The 17,929-nt window shown below is 45.1% G+C and overlaps 1 protein-coding gene across 2 annotated transcripts in view; it reads left to right on the plus strand.

Annotated features, from left to right (window-relative positions):
• Window positions 1-17,929, plus strand: part of PPP2R3C (protein phosphatase 2 regulatory subunit B''gamma) — a 39,520-nt gene that overhangs the window by 9,506 nt on the left and 12,085 nt on the right. For both annotated transcript variants that reach the window (XM_006015370.2, XM_006015369.3), the window contains exons 2-9: window positions 1,269-1,396; window positions 4,999-5,103; window positions 6,365-6,477; window positions 7,495-7,592; window positions 14,020-14,090; window positions 14,639-14,771; window positions 17,575-17,630; window positions 17,712-17,787. In XM_006015370.2, coding sequence (XP_006015432.1) covers window positions 1,304-1,396; window positions 4,999-5,103; window positions 6,365-6,477; window positions 7,495-7,592; window positions 14,020-14,090; window positions 14,639-14,771; window positions 17,575-17,630; window positions 17,712-17,787 — 745 coding nt within the window. In that variant the 5' untranslated portion in view covers window positions 1,269-1,303. The remainder of the gene's footprint in view (window positions 1-1,268; window positions 1,397-4,998; window positions 5,104-6,364; window positions 6,478-7,494; window positions 7,593-14,019; window positions 14,091-14,638; window positions 14,772-17,574; window positions 17,631-17,711; window positions 17,788-17,929) is intronic.

The following is a 17,929-nucleotide window of genomic DNA, read 5'->3' on the forward strand; positions in this document are numbered from 1 at the left end:
GGGCGAACCCCGTTTCTCGCGCCCCCTGCCGCGGGCTTCCTCCGCTGCTGCTTCCGCTGCTGCCGCCTCCGCCAAGGTAAGCAGGTACACGTGTGGGTGGCACATGTGCACCCTGCTCCCCTCGCTCCTGCTCCCCAACTGCCCTTATCGTAGGGCTTGGTCTCTCCTTGTAGGGATGATGGCTGTGTAGCATGGGGAGCAGCCCCAGGGTGTAGTGCAGGCCACATGCTGGTGTGGGGGGGTGGCGCACAGGGTGGGGCATGGCATGGGGAATGCCCACCGGCTGTGGCCACATGGCATGGGGAGCAGCTCCAGGATGTGACGCAGAGTGCATGGGGGGTCATGGTGCATGGCTCCGCGCTGGGGAGGAGCACCTGCTGGCTGCGGCTGTGTGGTATGGGGAGTGGACCCAGGGTGTGGTACAGGGTGCATGGGGTGGAGCGATGTTGCATGCCTGTGGGGCATGGTGTGGGGAGTGGCCACGGCATGGGGAGTGCCTGCTGGTTGTGGCACAGAGCACTCGGGGTTGATGCAGAGCATGGGGAGTGGCCACGGTGGGGGGAGCACCCCTCAGCTGCAGCCGCGGCCACACAGCGTGGGGCTTAGCCCTGTGGTGTGGTGTGGTGCAGGGCATGTGGGGGGTGACATGCAGCTGCAGAGTGCCACGCAGGGACCAGGCATTGGGGGCACACCCCGCCTCCATGTCCTACAGCCGGCGCCATGCCCTCCCCGTGGCCCACAGCCAGCGGGTGCTCCCTATATGGGGGGTGGGGCATGATGCAGAGCTGGGGTGGGGGGGCGTGGCACATGGTTGCAGGGTGTTGTGAGGGGTTCGGGCGCAAGGGGCGTGCTGCAGCCAGCAGATGCTGCCTGTGCCCCCCTGCCCACTCCCCTTATGGCACCCTGCAGCTGTGTACCACGCCCCTCCTCCCCCACGTAGGGTTGCATGCCACAGCCACTCCCTGGAGCCGGGAGCACACCTTGGCCCCGACCACCTCCATTCTCGTCTTCACCTCTGGCTGGCTGTCTCTTCGTCTGTGAGGCTCTGGGCCATGCATGCACAGTTGGCCTGGAGCGTTACAGACAGACAGAGACACAGACAGAAGCGGTAAGGCTTTTATTATATTAGAATAATGCAATTATATAAAAATCCATGTGGATTTTCTTACAAAAGGTCCATGTGATCAGTATGCATATTAATACATAAATAAGTAACTGAAATACACTGTATCCCAGGCACGTAAGACGTTTTGTTCTGTATTGACCAGCAAAAAGAAGTGAACAAGAACTGAAAGATGAAGAAATGGAGTTGTTTACCAAATACTACATGGAATGGAAAGGAGGAAGAAAAAGTTTTAATATATCATATCTGAACATACCACGATTTTATTACAGGGTAAGTGTTGTATCCAAACCTAAGGATATTCCTTTCAAGAATAAAAAACCTTACTTTTTAATACTGGCATTTTAATCCCAAGAGCTTAATTGGATCAAAATGTGACAGCTTTATTTTGCAGTGTTTCTGTGTCCTCAGGTATAGATTTAATCAGTCTCATGAAACTATATGCTGATTATGCCATGAACTAGTTTCCTAGCACTACATTTGATTGGTTATATTCTTCAGTAGTCAAGCCTACTCAAGTAATTCATTTTTTCTTTCTCTTCCTTTCCCATCTTTGTTGGTCTTGAATTGGTATTCCTGGTGTCACGAATAGCATTTGTTTTGAAGGTATGAGCCATCTTTTCTGAGAATCTGCAGAAGCTGTCAATCATTTGGTTTGAGTATAGTTATAGGCTTATCACAGTGGTTTTATGGCTCCAGGCTGGATAGTTAAGGCACTTGTATAGGAGACCTGGCTTCCCGTCCCTGTTCCAGTGACTATTCAAGAATTTATATTCAAGAATTAGAACAAGCTTCAGCAGAAGAGTGAAAGAAGCGTGCTTCCAAATACCCGATAGGCCAGTGGTTAAGGCATTCAACTATGATGGGGATGTCAAATATCCAACCTGCAGTTCAGATCTGGCTGTAGGGCTGCTCCAACTAGCATGTCAGGCTACTGATTAGCTAGGGAATTTGGGAGCATGGCTAGTTGGGGTGGGCATGGCCTGCTGCAGAATCTAGGGCTCTGGGGCCCAAGTGGAAAAGGCCATGGGCAGCAGAGGGGGCAAGTGACGGCAGCATGACATAGCTGTTGCTCACCCTGCAGGTGCTTGGCCCACCACTGTTTGTGCTGCCTCCACCAGAGAGAACAGCATCCTGGCCCATAGTTGCCTGTCCTGCTGCTACCACAGCTCCTTGCTTACAGCTGCCCCCCACTTGCCCTACTGCTATCACAGTGTCTGGCACTGCCACTGCCCTGTGCCCCAGTTTAGATCTGGCCCACAAAGAGCCCTGTGGTCTGGATCCAGTGTGGGGCATAAGGTGAGTTTGACACCCCTGACCTAAATAACGGAACAGCGAAGTTTAAATCCCTAATGGAAATTAGTCAGAGAACATCATCTTGTAACCTCTATTTCCCACATCCCATGTGAGTACTCTAAGTACTGGCTGTTGGACAGAAACAGGGGAAGGTGCACCTTGTGTTTTCTGTGAGGTCTTACCCGGTAGGCATGCTCCGGGAATGCCTAATGGTGTGGATCTAGCAAGTCGAATAGGCAGGATAATGCTTAGTTTGAGAATCCTGTCAAGTGTCAGGGATGAAAGTTCTCAGTGATGTCAGGAAATGGGCAGTTATGCATCTGCTTGTAGCAGTAATGTAGGTTTTGCATGCAAGGATTGAACTAATTTAGGTAGTTACCTACAAGAAGGCTACCTACTAGCTACCTTAGATATGTTCATTCTTTTTTATTAATGTGTGTGTCCCTTTTTCAGTGCCTAAGTATTCTCATACGTTGTACAGGCGAGCCTAGTCACCTAACTCAGGGTGCCTGAAAGTTAAATGTTACAACACTGAGATATTGTGGCTCTAGCTCCCACTGACCAACCAGGAGTCTTGGGCTCTAATAATAACAGTCATTCATATTGTAGCAGAGAATGCCTGTATCTGCCTTTCATTTGTGTTAGTCTTCTTGGAGTTCTTCATCAATCAAGTTAAAATATACTCCAGTGCAAAGTAATAATCAGGGATCCTGTTTTTTTCTGTTAAAAATACAAAATTCTCTGATCTGGAGCAGGGTGGGGAGGCTTGGTGCTACTGGTGCCACTGCGCCAGAAGCACTGTGCTGCCATGGCCATCAAGGTGAGGCACGCCCTGTCTGCTGCCTTAGTGGAGGGGGTACAATTCTGCACCGCCACTACAGCACCTTACCTGGGCAGCCATGGTGGCACGGCGCTCCCAGCAGCAGCAGCACCAAGCCTCTCAGCCCCGCTTCACCCTCCTGTTCTGGGTCCCAGCCACTGGACTGCAGAGGCAGCTCCTGCCCAGTGCCACTCTGGCCAGGCTGCAGCCCCATGCCCTGATGTGGGTGCAGAAGTGCTCCATGGTCCCCCATCATGTCACCTATGGGCCCGACCCCTCCCCACGAGTGTGCACAGTGGTGGGGAGCTGCCTCCTGCCACCTCCCCAGGCGAGTCACCAATGGCTCTGTCTCACTCCCCAACTGGACCCTGCAGCCACGTATTCCTGACTGCTTTGGCCCCGAGCACCGTATACTGCCCCGGCTGGGCAGCACCACCAACCCTGCCCCACACCATCCCTCACTGTGCAGGCTCGATGCAAGCTGTTGCTGCTTCAGTCTTCCCACACGTTATGGCCTCCACTGTGCCTCTCCATGCATTGCCTATGCCCCTCCTCCCAGAATTACCTACAGAGAGTTACTCTCCACCACGCTGCCTGGTTGTATTGCCAGCCATTTGCATGTGTGTACAAATGCACATGGTGCCCCTTGCCTCTGATCACCCTTCTCCTGTTCACCCCAGCCCCAAGCAGCCCCTTGCAGGCTGCAGCTCTGCCAGCCTGCTAGGGGAAACTTGCAGTTTCCTAGGTTTTTCTCTTTTTAAAGGAGAAAATCCACATTTTTCTGCGGGAAATGGAAAACCCAGATCCCTACTAATAATTAATACTGTTTTTTTTACTAAAGGTAGACATTGGAGTCACATTTTTCTATACAAGAATTCTCAGATCTCATGCACGGTCAGGTTCTAGTAACAGAAGTATGGCACACTGAAGTATGAGACAATGAAGCTATAATATGAAATTTGCACCTTTGAAAAGGCTATATATTTTTAAGGCTTTCAGGTTATCTTCATTTTGCTGTTGGTTATTGTTTAACATGTAGTAGCACCACACATAGGCGATGCATAGGGAGCCCACCAGGAGTGGGGGCACGTGTCCCCTCTGAGATTGGCCCTTGCTGGTGGGGGAGTGGGAGCACCGAGAGAAGCGCTGGCTGGTGCCCCCCCTGAGATTGGTGCTGGCCAAAGAGTCGGGGTGCCAAGAGAAACACTTCTGGTTTTCCTGCCAGCACTTCCGGGGTTGGCAATCGGCTGCTAGGAGGCTCCTCCCCATGGTTGGCTGTCAGCCGCTGGTGCCGCCCTAGACTCAGGAGGCACCAGTTGCCCATGGCACCACACTTTAGAACATGAAATGGTGCATGTATAGAACAGCAGCAGCCCAGTTAGAATACAAACCAAAAAGCAATAAGAGACAATGACTTGAGGCATTTTTTATTCATTAATCTTTCATGAGAATAGAAATTAAGTTCCTGAGAAGACGTTGGCTCTGTAACTAATGTAATTCCAGCTTGTATTGCAAAAAGTATATTCTCCCTATGGAAATGTGTTGGCCATGTATAATAAAGAGATGGTAACATCATACTCCTTTCTCCTTTTTTGATGCATTCATCATACATTACATATTATGTAAGCTCTTTGCAAGTCAGTGTCCTCTGTGCTGGTATGCTGATGCCATTCTTAGCAAAAAATATGGCCCCAGTTCTGACTAGAGCTTAGGAGTACTACTGCATTATATATAATGACAACACTGTAATTATTTTTAGCTGCCAGCTGAGGATGAAGTCTTGCTACAGAAATTACGAGAAGAATCTAGAGCAGTTTTTCTGCAGAGAAAAAGTAGAGAGCTGTTGGATAATGAAGAGCTGCAGGTAAGAAGGCTGTGTGTGTGTGTGTGTGTGTGTGTGTGTGTGTGTGTTGTTTTTAATGTGCTTTTAATGCCCATCTTCACTGCAGAGTTAACTTGGACTTCTATGCAACTAACATTGCTAATCTGGCTCCTGTCACACATTTTTCATTTCTAGTTGTGGTGGTGTGTGTTCTGGGGGAGGGGGAGTAAATACATGAGCTAGTTGGCCAGTTGTGGAATCATAGGGAAGTAGGGCTGGAAGGTCATTTAGTCCAATCTCCTGCTCTAGGCAGAATCATCCCTAACCAAACCAAGCCTAAAGCCTAAGTGCTGTTTATATCTGAGATAGTAACCTACATGCTTTGTTGTTTGAGTGAAAACTAAGCCACTCTAATGCTGATATTTTCCAGTGCCTTCTGTCAGTTCCCCTTTGTGACCAAAAGACAAACAGTTCTTCCCGCAAATTCACTGTGGTGAATCTTAGAATGGTTCACTTATTATAAACGATAGAATATGACTTCAGAAGCCCTAGTACAGGGGTGGACAAAGTCTGGCCCACAGCAGACTCCATTTCCCAGCAGCCCCTTCCCATGTTGCTGTGACTGGTTTCCATGGAGACCCCAGCAGCGGTGGCATGGTGACAGTGCAGGGCCAGGATTTCCACAGAGACCAGCCCCAGCAGCACTGGGCAGGGTGGGGAGCTGCTCCGGGGTTGGGTCTTGGATCTTGCAGTGGTGACAGTGTGGTCCAGAGCTGGTGCAGAGCTGTGATTTGCTGCCTGCACGCCCTGGGCATGGGCATGCAGGCAGCGGATTGTGGCTGTGCCTAAGCTGTGGACCAAGCTGTTAATCACTGCAAGATCCTCGTCCTGGAGCAGCTCTCCACCCAGCCACGTGCCCTGCCAATGCTGCTAGGGCCGGTCTCCTTGGAAATGCTGGCCCCATGTTATCACAGTGCCACCACTGCTGGGGTTGCCATGGAAACTGGCCACAGCAATGTGGGGACTGTTGGGAAACGGAGTCCAGCTGCCTGTTGAATCTGCCCACCCCTGCATTTTGCCCACCCCTGCATCTAGTAATACACAGTGGTGTGTGTGAAAGCAGTCAAGTGAACACAGTCCAGTATGTTTTTGCTCTGTGCAGCTCTCACCCAAGCTAAGTCAACCAGTGTGCTCAAATCTGTGCATCATTTTCTAAAGTTAACTTCAGTGAAGATATTCTCTTAGACAATCTCTTTGAGTGTGTTCAATATCTGTTAAGTGATATTTCTCAAAACTTTTAAAGAATTTGTGGTTTCTTCTGGACAAACATCAGACACTGCCTATGATTGGGGAGGAAGCAATGATCAATTATGAAAACTTCTTGAAAGTTGGTGAGAAAGCTGGACCCAAGTGCAAGTAAGGCTCTTTCATCTAGTACATTTTTACTAGGATTCACTTTACTCAGTAGTGAGAAATGGTGACAAGAATTCAGATAAGAATGTTACCGCTGGTGTCTGAAACACAGAATATCAGATCAAGTGGTAGAATATTTTTGATGCTGTTGCATTTTCATTAAGAGGGGATATATATAACAGAAGTATGTTTCTAATAGTAAATATGATGTCCAGAAAATTTGCAGCGCTCATGGGGTTAGGAAGGAAACTCCATCTGCAGTATCAAGATAAATAATCCTGCTTTTTCTGCACCGTTGAAGGCAAGGAACACCTAGTATAGCAGCCCAGCTAGTCTGGCTGGGCAAGGAGCCAAGCTAGCACCCAGGAACAGGTAGGTAGTAGTCGGGTAGTTCAGTTTGCATCTGTCATCGTAAATATGGAGACTGGAAGCTGCTAAAACAGATTTCAGACTGAATGGAATTAAGATGCTCTAAGGACCTGAGCACCATTCAGTCAACAGAAAGCATCTCTTGGAAGCAGCAGTCATAGAAGGTAGCGCACTGGTCATTATACTGAACTTAGCTCTGGTGCCTTAGAGATCTCATGGTGTGCACTTTACTTTCTGTAAAAATACATAGAGTTTGATATTATGGGGAAATATCTGGGCCTAATGAGAAGGCTGGACATGGCATGGCTAGTGTCACACCCTTCAGGGTTCTGTTTCTTTCACTGTAGAGCATCAGACAACTCTGTCTGAAATTCTGGCTGATTTCATAGTCTCTTATTTTGTTGTGTAGTCATGTTGTACTTGTACATTCATATTATAAAATTTACAAAAGTCTACTCACACTATGACTGAGATTTCAAATTTGTCCCATCATTTTCAAACCTTGTTACTGCAAGAAAATGAGCACACCTTATCCTATTAAAATATTCCAAAGAATTTTAGTCAGTTGGGGCCACCATGGTTGCATAAGTCATTCAGTGCAGCATAATTAGGCTTGGAGAGTTTTAGTGCTGTTTTGTTTTAATTTTATAGGCAGTTCTTCACAGCCAAAGTCTTTGCTAAGTTACTCCACAATGATCCTTATGGAAGGATATCCATCATGCAGTTCTTCAATTACGTAATGAGAAAAGGTCAGTAGAAGTTTCTTTCTTCGGTGATATTTCTTTTCATTTTCAGGGCCATTTAAATTTTATTATACCAGCATGCATCCTTTGAAGTCCAGAAGGGCAACTGCTGTCCTCTTCAAGAGTAGCATGATCTGACTCTTGAGATCCCATCCTTCCATTGCATCCTTTTTTCCTGACTTGTATTATAGGAGAAAAAGATTTAAATTCATGTAATATAATTGGCAGGTTCCATATGGGTTTGAAATGCACCTTTCTAGCTCATTCTTACCTTGAATTCCTGCTAAATGCACTTCAAATTGACACCACATGCAGAGAAAAGAAGTGAACAGGTGACTCAAGTGCCCTATGCTGTTCTCTAAACAATTACATTTTGGTTTTAGTTTTCTTCCTTTCTATGTTTAAGTTGTGTAGAGAACTGCAAGAACTCACAGGCTTGGTAAGAATCTGTAGTCACTGTTGTTTTGTAACAAATTTTGTTTTGTTCTTGCTTACTTAACAACTCTTATTTTCTTCCCATCCATTCTAAACATAAGCCTAAAGGACGTGACTTATTTTCCACCAATTTTAAAAACAAACTTTTCAGAAGGTAAAGCGTTTAACCAAGAACAAGAAGTGTAGCTACTCATTTCTTTTATTGCTTTACTGCAAAGCATTTACAGTTTGGTTCCACTTGTATAAATAGCAGGTGATTGTAATATCTAAAAACTATAGGAAGGTCCTACAACAATGATCCAGTGATTATTATGGACTTCAGCGGGCATTGGACCAAACCTTAAATCTTCAATAGAAATTAACATTCCAGGTATAGACCACACCTAAGACTTAACAGCAAGATTTCAACCCTGCAGTATATTCCTTGCTAGTGGTCACATGGGAGCAGGTTGGGTGTTTCTCATCTAAATTTCATTAATAGAAGGAACATATATTGAATATTAGTACAATTTATTGCAGAGGTGTTGCATGTATTGTTGAATGGTAACAAAGTTTGTCCATACAATTGTAAATGGGAAGGAAAAGTGTCTATGAGACGGATCTCTTCACTTGATAAAAGTATCTACATATTTATCTACGTAATGCTACAGTCAGGGCTCAGCTGGTCTGGAATTTTGGATGAAAACCCTTGCTATTCACTGATGCAGTGTCTTTTTTTTTTTTTAGGGATTTCAACTTTTCAAGTGACTGTCAATTGAAACCAGAGTTAATTGTGCAGTTTATTACTTGTGATTTTGTTTTGAGGAGCTGTGGGCTTTTGTTTTAGGTTTTATTTGTTTTTGGATGTGTTCTCACATTTTATTCTTAATCTAGAGATTTAACAGTATGTGATAGTGGAATGGTAGAACCAGTAGTTAAGGATGACATTGGCTTATTTATAGTAATTAAAATTCATGTTTACTTGAATTATCTTAAATTGCTGTGCCTTGTGTGCCTAGTGAAAGACTGTGAATCTAAAGAGGTTATATGAGCAAAGATTTTTTAGAAATACTGCTCCTTCAAAAGATCACAGGACATTGAAATTTACCAGTCTTACTTTTTGTGCACCAATTATGTTTCCAATCCTCCCAAAAATGGTATAACCCAATTTATTATTGATCTTCATTAATGTCCAGAACCAACTGCCCTATTGGGGAAGCAGTGTTTCATTATTTCAGAGTTAAAACTGGATCTAAATGTGAAAGCAGCCAAACTGACAAACTGAAAAAGTCATTTGTGCATGTCAGTTTGCAGACAACCTGGCATCAAAGGGTATGTCCAAAATGTATAACGCAACACTGTTGATCTAGTTCTGCACCTTCCATCTTCTGAATGGGAAGTGATGTATCCATGTTAGTTAGTGCAGTGCCATGGTACATGCCAGTAAACACTACACTGTGTTGGATGTTATCTCAGATAACTGGATGGCTCCAGATGGCGTGCTCTGGCCATTGAGTCCAAACACCACCAAAACTCACATGCAGGCTCAGTGTTTTGAAAATTACTATATCATAACAGGGCCAAGGCAGACTTTTTGTCCAAGTTTGGTCCTTGCATTGTTTGGATGTAGTCCACTTTGGACAAGGAGATGGGTTTGATATTCAGATTGCTATAAAATCCCTTTTTGTATTGAGACTGTCTTAGAAATTATATTTCATGTCACGACTAAGGCAGACTTTGGGAGAGAGGGCAAGAGAACACCTCTTAAGGGAAATGGATCTGTTCATACCTCTCAGTGCTCTTACCAGCTTGCAAGCCATTGTTCTGATTAATCTGAAAATGTACCTACCATTAAGAAGAATGAATTGGTTTTAGTCTATCCTGCTACAGAAGCTTGTGCAGAGCCTCTTCTCTGTACACTAGCTCAGACTCTTTGGTTCCTCCTTGCTGCATCCTGATTGTAGAATTTGCTCATCACAGTTCATCACTTAAAACTTTTCTTCCTTGTTTTCTTCCTCCCTCTTCATGATCTCACCAGTGTACTGGGAGCATTGAGGAGCCAGGAGAAGGGAGAAGCTTGATATGAATGGTAATGAGTTGTTCCCAGAAGCTGCCTTGTACCCCACAATTGTGTTCCCCTTCAGTAACATTGCCTCTTCAAATGCAAGGGAAATGTATTGTTCAAGCTCTGCTACACCAAGTTGTTGACCAGCAGTGCCTCAGAACATCAGACAAGGTTCTTTGGGTGAATCTGATATCTTTTATTAGACCAACTTAAATAACCCAAAGAAACTTGTCTGCTTATGTCCTTAGACCAACACGGCTACAACCTACACCTCAGAACATCAGAGTGTCTTTCAGAACATCAAATGTGCACCTATACTTAAAACTGAAAATCAGCAAATACAGAGTAAATGCATACAGTAGACCCACCCCAAAACCTTTACCATGTCCTTTTTCATAGTTTCATAGTTGGTAGGGTCGGAAGGGACCCGAGGAGATCATTTAGTCCGACCCCCTGCTGTGGCAGGAAAGAGTACTGGGGTCAAACGACCCCAGCCAGATGTTTGTCTAGCCTCTTTTTAAAGACCCCCAGGGTAGGAGCCAGCACCACTTCTCTTGGAAGTTGGTTCCAGGTCCTAGCTGCTCTGACAGTGAAATAGCACTTCCTAATGTCTAGGCTGAAACTACCCTCCACTAGCTTGAGTCCGTTGTTTCTTGTAATTCCTGGGATTGCTCGGGGAACAGGGACTCTCCCAATGCCTGTTGGTCCCTCTTGACTAGTTTGTAGACTGCCACTAGATCCCCTCTCAGCCTTCTCTTGTGGAGGCTAACAGGTTCAGGTCCCTCAGCCTCTCCTCATAGGGCCTGCCCTGCTGACCCTTGTCAGTGTTGCACCCCATCCTGTTCTCTTCGGCCCACACCTGTAACCTGTCTAGATCTGCTTACAGCCTGTTCCTTTCTACTAGCGTACCCACTTCCCCCCACATCTTAGTGTCATCTGCGAACTTGAACAGGGTGCTTTCTACCCCCTCGCCCAAGTCACTGATGAAGATGAGGCATCAACACCACTGTCTCCTAGTTTCTTACTAAGAATGGGGTGAGAGACCGTGTCGAAGGCCTTCCTGAAGTCCAGAAAGACTATATCCACTGCGACACCTGCATCCAAGGACTTGGTGACCTGGTCGTAGATGGCCACCAGGTTGGTTTGACAAGACCTGCCCCTGATGAACTTATGCTGATTGCCCCTGAGCATAACCTCCCCTGCTGGCCCTTTCTGGACATGTGCCAGGATAATTCTTTTGAAAAGCTTCCCCAGGACTGAGGTAAGACTCATGGGCCTATAGTTTCCTGGGTCTTCCTTTCTCCCTTTTTTGAAGATGGGGACCACATTGGGTGCCATCCAACCAGCACCAAGAGAGACTGCAGCATTTGGTCTTTCCAGATGCTATGGAGTGCTGGGGAAACACAGTATATAGGTCCAGTCGGAGGAACTATTAGAGGTAAAAGTTGTAGTCTTTAGAGCAGACTCCTATGTTTATTATAGGACAACATTGGCTAAAGCATATTTACAGTTTATTCCCAGCAGTTTTTGCCAATGCTAGGGGGACACGACTGAAGTTGCTGAGCAGGGCTAACATACATCTTGACTGTATATTGCCTGGTATTCAAACAATAAAGTATAGGTGCATTTAATGCACCTATAATTTAATACCCTGACGCCCATGCCCGCTACAGGGCCGGGAAGTCCGGGTGAGGGTGATCCCCTGCCCTCCATTAATGCTGACTTTCTGAAGGAACATCTTGAGAAGCTGGATACCTTCAAGTCAGCTGGCCCTGACAATCTTCACCCCAGGGTACTCAAGGAGCTGGCGAGCATCATAGCCCAGCCTCTAGCACGGATCTTTGAAAACTCTTGGCGCTCTGGTGTAGTGCCCGAAGACTGGAAGAAGGCCAATGTGGTGCCTATCTTCAAGAAAGGGAGGAAAGTGGATCCGGCTAACTATAGGCCCATCAGCCTGACTTCTATCCCGGGGAAGATCTTAGAAAAGTTTATTAAAGAGGCCATCCTTAATGGACTGGCCGACGCCAACATCTTAAGGGATAGCCAGCACGGGTTTGTTGCGGGTAGGTCTTGCTTGACCAATCTCATTTCCTTCTACGACCAGGTGACCTATCACCTGGACAAGGGAGAAGAGATTGATGTCATATATCTAGACTTCAAAAAAGCCTTCGATCTGGTATCCCATGATTACCTCTTGGTGAAACTGGCCAATTGTCGGGATAACCTGCCTGTCTTCTGGTGTGGATGCTTTGCCCCAAAGGTTGGTGTCATCGGCGAACTTGGCCAGTTCTGATCGCTTCTGACTCCAGTGTCCACATCATTAATGAAGATGTTGAACAGTATGGGTCCAAGGACAGAGCCTTGGGGGACCCCACTGGTCACAGGACACCACGATGAGTGACTTCCATCGATTACTACCCTCTGGGTCCGACCCCGGAGCCAATTTTCCAGCCAGTGGATCGTGGAGGACCCAAGGCGACAATTGGCCAGTTTCTCCAAGAGGCGATCATGGGACACCAGATCGAAGGCTTTTTTGAAGTCAAGATATATGACATCAATCTCTTCTCCCTTGTCCAGGTGATAGGTCACCTGGTCGTAGAAGGAAATGAGATTGGTCAAGCAAGACCTACCCGCAACAAACCCATGCTGGCTATCCCTCAGGATGCGGCCATTGGCCAGTCTGTTAAGAATGGTCTCTTTGATAACCTTTTCTAAGACCTTCCCTGTGATAGAGGTCAGGCTGATGGGCCTGTAGTTTGCCGGATCCATTTTTCTCCCTTTCTTGAAGATAGGCACCACATTGGCCTCCTTCTAATTTTCGGGCACTTCACCAGAGCACCAGGAGTTCTCAAAGATCCGTGCCAGGGGCTGAGCTATGATGCTTGCCAGCTCCTTGAGTACCCTGGGGTGTAAACTGTCAGGGTCGAATGACTTGAAGGTGTCCAGCCTCTCAAGATGTTCCTTCCTGAGGTCAGCATTAATGGAGGGTAAGGAATCTCCCTCACCCAGGCCTTCCTGTCCCATAATGGGCAGGGGCGTCCCTTGGAACTGGTGAAAAACCTATGTAAAGTACCCACTTAGCAAGAAACATTTGTGCAGTACAGCTTATTCTGCTGGTGAGTTCAATATTTTTCATGCTATTACAGGATGAAAATGGATTGGTATTTATTGCTAAAAGGTACTGTTCTGAAATGAAAGGCAGAAGCTGAAACTGCTGAAGTCAATACAGAAGAAAAATCTGCAAAAACAAAAAAAAATGATGAAAATCCCGGGACGTCATTCTCCCCCTGTACTCGGCCTTAGTGAGGCCGGAGCTGGAGTACTGTGTCCAGTTTTGGGCTCCACAATTCAAAAAGGATGTGGAGAAGCTTGAGAGAGTCCAGAGAAGAACCACGCGCATGATCAGAGGTCAGGGAAGCAGACCCTACGATGACAGGCTGAGAGCCCTGGGGCTCTTTAGCCTGGAAAAGCACAGGCTCAGGGGTGATCTGATGGCTACCTATAAGTTTATCAGGGGTGACCACCAGTATCTGGGGGAACGTTTGTTCACCAGAGCGCCCCTAGGGATGACGACTAGGTCAAACGGTCATAAACTACTACAAGACCGTTTCAGGCTGGACATAAGGAAGAATTTCTTTACTGTCCGAGCCCCCAAGGTCTGGAACAGCCTGCCACCGGAGGTGGTTCAAGCGCCTACATTGAACACCTTCAAGAGCAAACTGGATGCTTATCTTGCTGGGATCCTATGACCCCAGCTGACTTCCTGCCCTTTGGGCAGGGGGCTGGACTCGATGATCTTCCGAGGTCCCTTCCAGCCCTAATGTCTATGAAATCTATGAAATGTTCTGCAAGGGTAGAAGGCACTGCAGTAAACCTCAATTCTGTGTTAACTACATTTTAGGGAAAAGAAGAAGCAAAAGATCATGTATCATGATTCTAATCCTTTTTTTACAGTGTGGCTTCACCAGACCAGAATAGGACTCAGTTTATATGATGTAGCAGGACAGGGTTACCTCAGAGAATCAGTAAGTATTGCACAGTCAGTATATTTAAATGTATGTTTTATCTGGGGTGTTCTAAAACATTAGGAGAGTGCAGATTATTTATTTCTTTGGTTTTACTCCATTAAAGAAAAATCAAAACAATCATGGCCTTTCCAATAATGGCAAATTTATTTGAATAATTAGGAGATTCAAGGGTAAGGAAATAGTTTGTCCAAGAAGTGAGAGAGGCTGAGATTGATGCCCTTGGTGCATTGTTATTTTGATTTTTGGTTGCTCCCTCATGCTCTTCTGTCAGTCATCTTACTAGAAATAGCCTAAGTCTGATGTTATTTTTTTTTAAGTTTTCTCCAGTTATTTAAATGTATCAGAACATGATGGGAGTAGGGGAAGACCACTGTCAGTGAAACTCAGGCTTACTTGAAGAAAAGAGAGGCTTACAGTAATTAAATAAGCATTACACATTTACAGCTGTTTAAGTTTTAATAATTGGAATTTGTAAAACTTGAGAATAAACAGACATAGTGTTTACAATTTCAGCTCATATGTTCTTTCCTTTTTTAATTTTTCAGGATTTAGAAAATTATATTTTGGAACTTATCCCTACTTTGCCACAGCTGGACGGTTTAGAAAAATCCTTTTACTCATTCTATGTCTGCACTGCAGTTAGAAAGTTCTTCTTCTTTTTGGATCCTCTCAGAACAGGTAGCTTCGTATTTACAGAATCTTAAATATATATGGCAATGTTTTTAAAATATGATAAACTTTATAGGTGTTTGTATCTTCATAATGTTGCTCAAATATTTTTATAGGCTCCAATCTTATGGTCTGATCTTAATATGGTTCAAGCTCTATTGAGAACCATGAAGCTCTGTGTGATTGTAATGACATGTTTGTACAGATAAGATCAAAGTGATAATAAGCTTTCATAAAATAGCACTGCAGTACTCAAGAGTATTTACTTAGAAATTAAAAAACAAAAAGTTAAGCCCCGTGGCTGTGGAAGCAAAGGAAGTGGAATGGATTTTATATTTATTCTTACAAGCAGTTAAGTACAAGATGAGCACGAATTCAGTTCTGCTAGTTTTCTACCAAGTAATTCTTATGGAATGCAAGCAAGAGCTCTTTCTCACATTCTGAAATGCCTTTCTCTTTAACTTGGCATTTGAGCGTCTCTGGTGTAGGATACACTGGAAGAGGTTTGCTGGTATAATTATGCACACATTTGCATAGTTGTTATGCATGTAAATGCAGCATGTGGTAGTAAAGAGGTGCTTCTGTTGGTATATAGTATGATTCATTTCAGTTCCCTGAATGAAATAAGCAATACCAGCAAGGGCTCTTTTTCATATGTAAGTGAATCCATGTTAGGGTTTTAGCCAGTTTAAAAATGAAAATATCAGCTCAGAGGAATATTATAATCCCAGCAAAAGTTTTAAGTGTGACCTGATCTATATTACATACTGTATTTACTCAAATATAAGACCTACCCTGATTATAAGATAACGCCCTAATCATTAGATTCCATATATGGATAGTTTATAAATTTGATAACATTTTCCAGGTATCGAAACTAATTCTTGGAGTTTGTCTTAAATTTATACCCCTTCCACTGCTGCAGCAGAGAAAATAAATCTGGGGGGTCAGGTAGCCCCTTTGTCCTTGCTCCCCCCTCCAGCTTCTTCCCCCTGCAGCCCTTTCCTGCCCCCTTCTTTACTGACAGACTCTGTTCTCCCTGAGCACATGGAAGTGAGGAGCAAATTTGAAAAAACTGACTTTGAAATAAACATACCTGTAGTAATTTGCATGTAGCAACCATAGACTTGGTTCATCCAAAATTGATGCATTTTACCTTTTTTGAAGCTGCTGCAGTTTTTAGCATAGGTACTCCATAAAGTCAGTTTTAAGAAGCACTTTGGCATCTACTTATATGCAGTAGAAATTATGCATAATATTAGTCCAAAGCCAAAAGGCTTACAACTTACCATGTAGATCATTGGGCTGCACCCCAGAAGAATCAACAGTGTTTCAAGGCATAGTGACCCCACGACTAAGCACTGCTCAGTGTGTGTGTGTGTGTGTGTGTGTGTGTGTGTGTGTGTGTGTATTCCAGATACCCCACCTCTCCCTGAAGTAGCCTTGTGCAAATTAGGTCCCAACTCACGACTGGAACCTGGTGTTCTCCCGATTCCTGGGACATTCCAAAAATGTATATGCAGATGAAGCATAGGGTAGCGTGGTCTGGTTTCATCTCATGGAGGGCAGAACCATGCTAATCATATGCACTAGGCTGAGACAGGGAGCTGCAGAGGGATTCTGGGTGAATTCCTTGGCGCCCTAATTTAGTGATGTTTGTCAGACATTTAAGGCTGGTGAAGAAACGGGAATTATTGGAAATGGGAAAGAAAGGTGCAGCTCAGTTGTGGGAGTGAAGAGGAAGTTGAAATGTGTTCAGTGTAGTGGCTCACCATGACTTGAAAGAGTTGATGCTGAGGACTGTGCTCAGTGGGTGGTACCATGTATCTTATTTGTATGGGTGGCACTGGCCTGTCCTTGTGATTGGCTCCATGGTTTTACAAGATCCTGAAGTGCGTCTGTGGGAAATACAAGCTGCATGACACAACCCTAGTAAACCACCAAAAGATACAGGAGGTGGTAAGGGCAAGAGACACCATATCCCCTGTAGACTTACTAACTTGTGACAGGTGACCTGCAGAAAAAGCACAGAGATCTGAACTGGCAAGCAGCCCACTGGGCGCTCCCTGTGCGGGCATGGAAAAACAGCACAGGGCAGAGAAGTCCATTGAACTGCCTGATACAGACCTGCCACTGGCAGGCAGAAACAATCGACCACCTCTTCTGGGACTGCCCATACGCCAGAGAAGTGTGGAAAAAAGTCTGTGCGCTCCTCCTGGTAGTGACAGTGTTCAGAAACCTGGCCAGGGAAGCAGTTCTCTATGACCACCTGACCAGACAGTAAGGGGCCCTGACAGTCCGCTTCTACCAGTTCATATCCTGTTTCAGGTAAGCCAGGAACCTGCTTATAAACAGACACACAGTCCCCACAGTCAAGGACTATATTAAAATGGGATTAAGTGAAGTGTACTGGTACTCAGGAAGACAAAAGAGGGCAACGGGAAACAAATGGCAGATCCCATCAGGTGGAGAGGGGTATAGCATAGGCTTTCCTGGAGTAAACCCTCTGAGGAAGGCAGCGGGTTGGGGTACAGGTATGTACAGGTGGGGGTACAAGAGATGTGTGCGCGGTTACACGGTGCAAACTGTGTAATGGGTTTTTAGTGTGCTTTGAACTGCCAATATAGAAGTAAATATTTTTGCAAAAAAAAAAAAAAAGTGATGGGCTCCTATTAGCATTTAGGATCTAACCTGCTGGTCATACTCCCTCAAATAACATTACTATCCTGAATGGAAACCTTTGTGAGACTAAGGTTAGCTTGCTATCAAAATTGGCAATGTTTTTACAGAATTTTTTCCTCTCTGCCTGCAGGAAAAATAAAGATCCAGGATATTTTAGCCTGCAGTTTCCTTGATGACTTATTAGAGGTAAAGATCTATTGACATATGCTGTTTTATTTCTTTATCTTTTTCATATTCTAATTGTGTTTCCTTTTTCTTTTCACTTAGCTAAGGGATGAAGAACTTTCTAAAGAAAGCCAAGAAACAAATTGGTTTTCTGCTCCTTCTGCATTGAGGGTTTATGGTATGTTCCTATATACACAATCATTTGTAGTTGCTAGCTTGCATAACTTAAGAATTCCCAACTTCATAGTAGCTAGGGTCAGGAGGGACCCAAACAGATCATCAAGCCTGACCCCCTGCCACAGGCAGGAATGAATGCTGGG

This window comes from Alligator sinensis, unplaced genomic scaffold (assembly GCF_000455745.1).
Source record: "Alligator sinensis unplaced genomic scaffold, ASM45574v1 scaffold280_1, whole genome shotgun sequence".
Classification (NCBI taxonomy): Eukaryota; Metazoa; Chordata; order Crocodylia; family Alligatoridae; genus Alligator; species Alligator sinensis.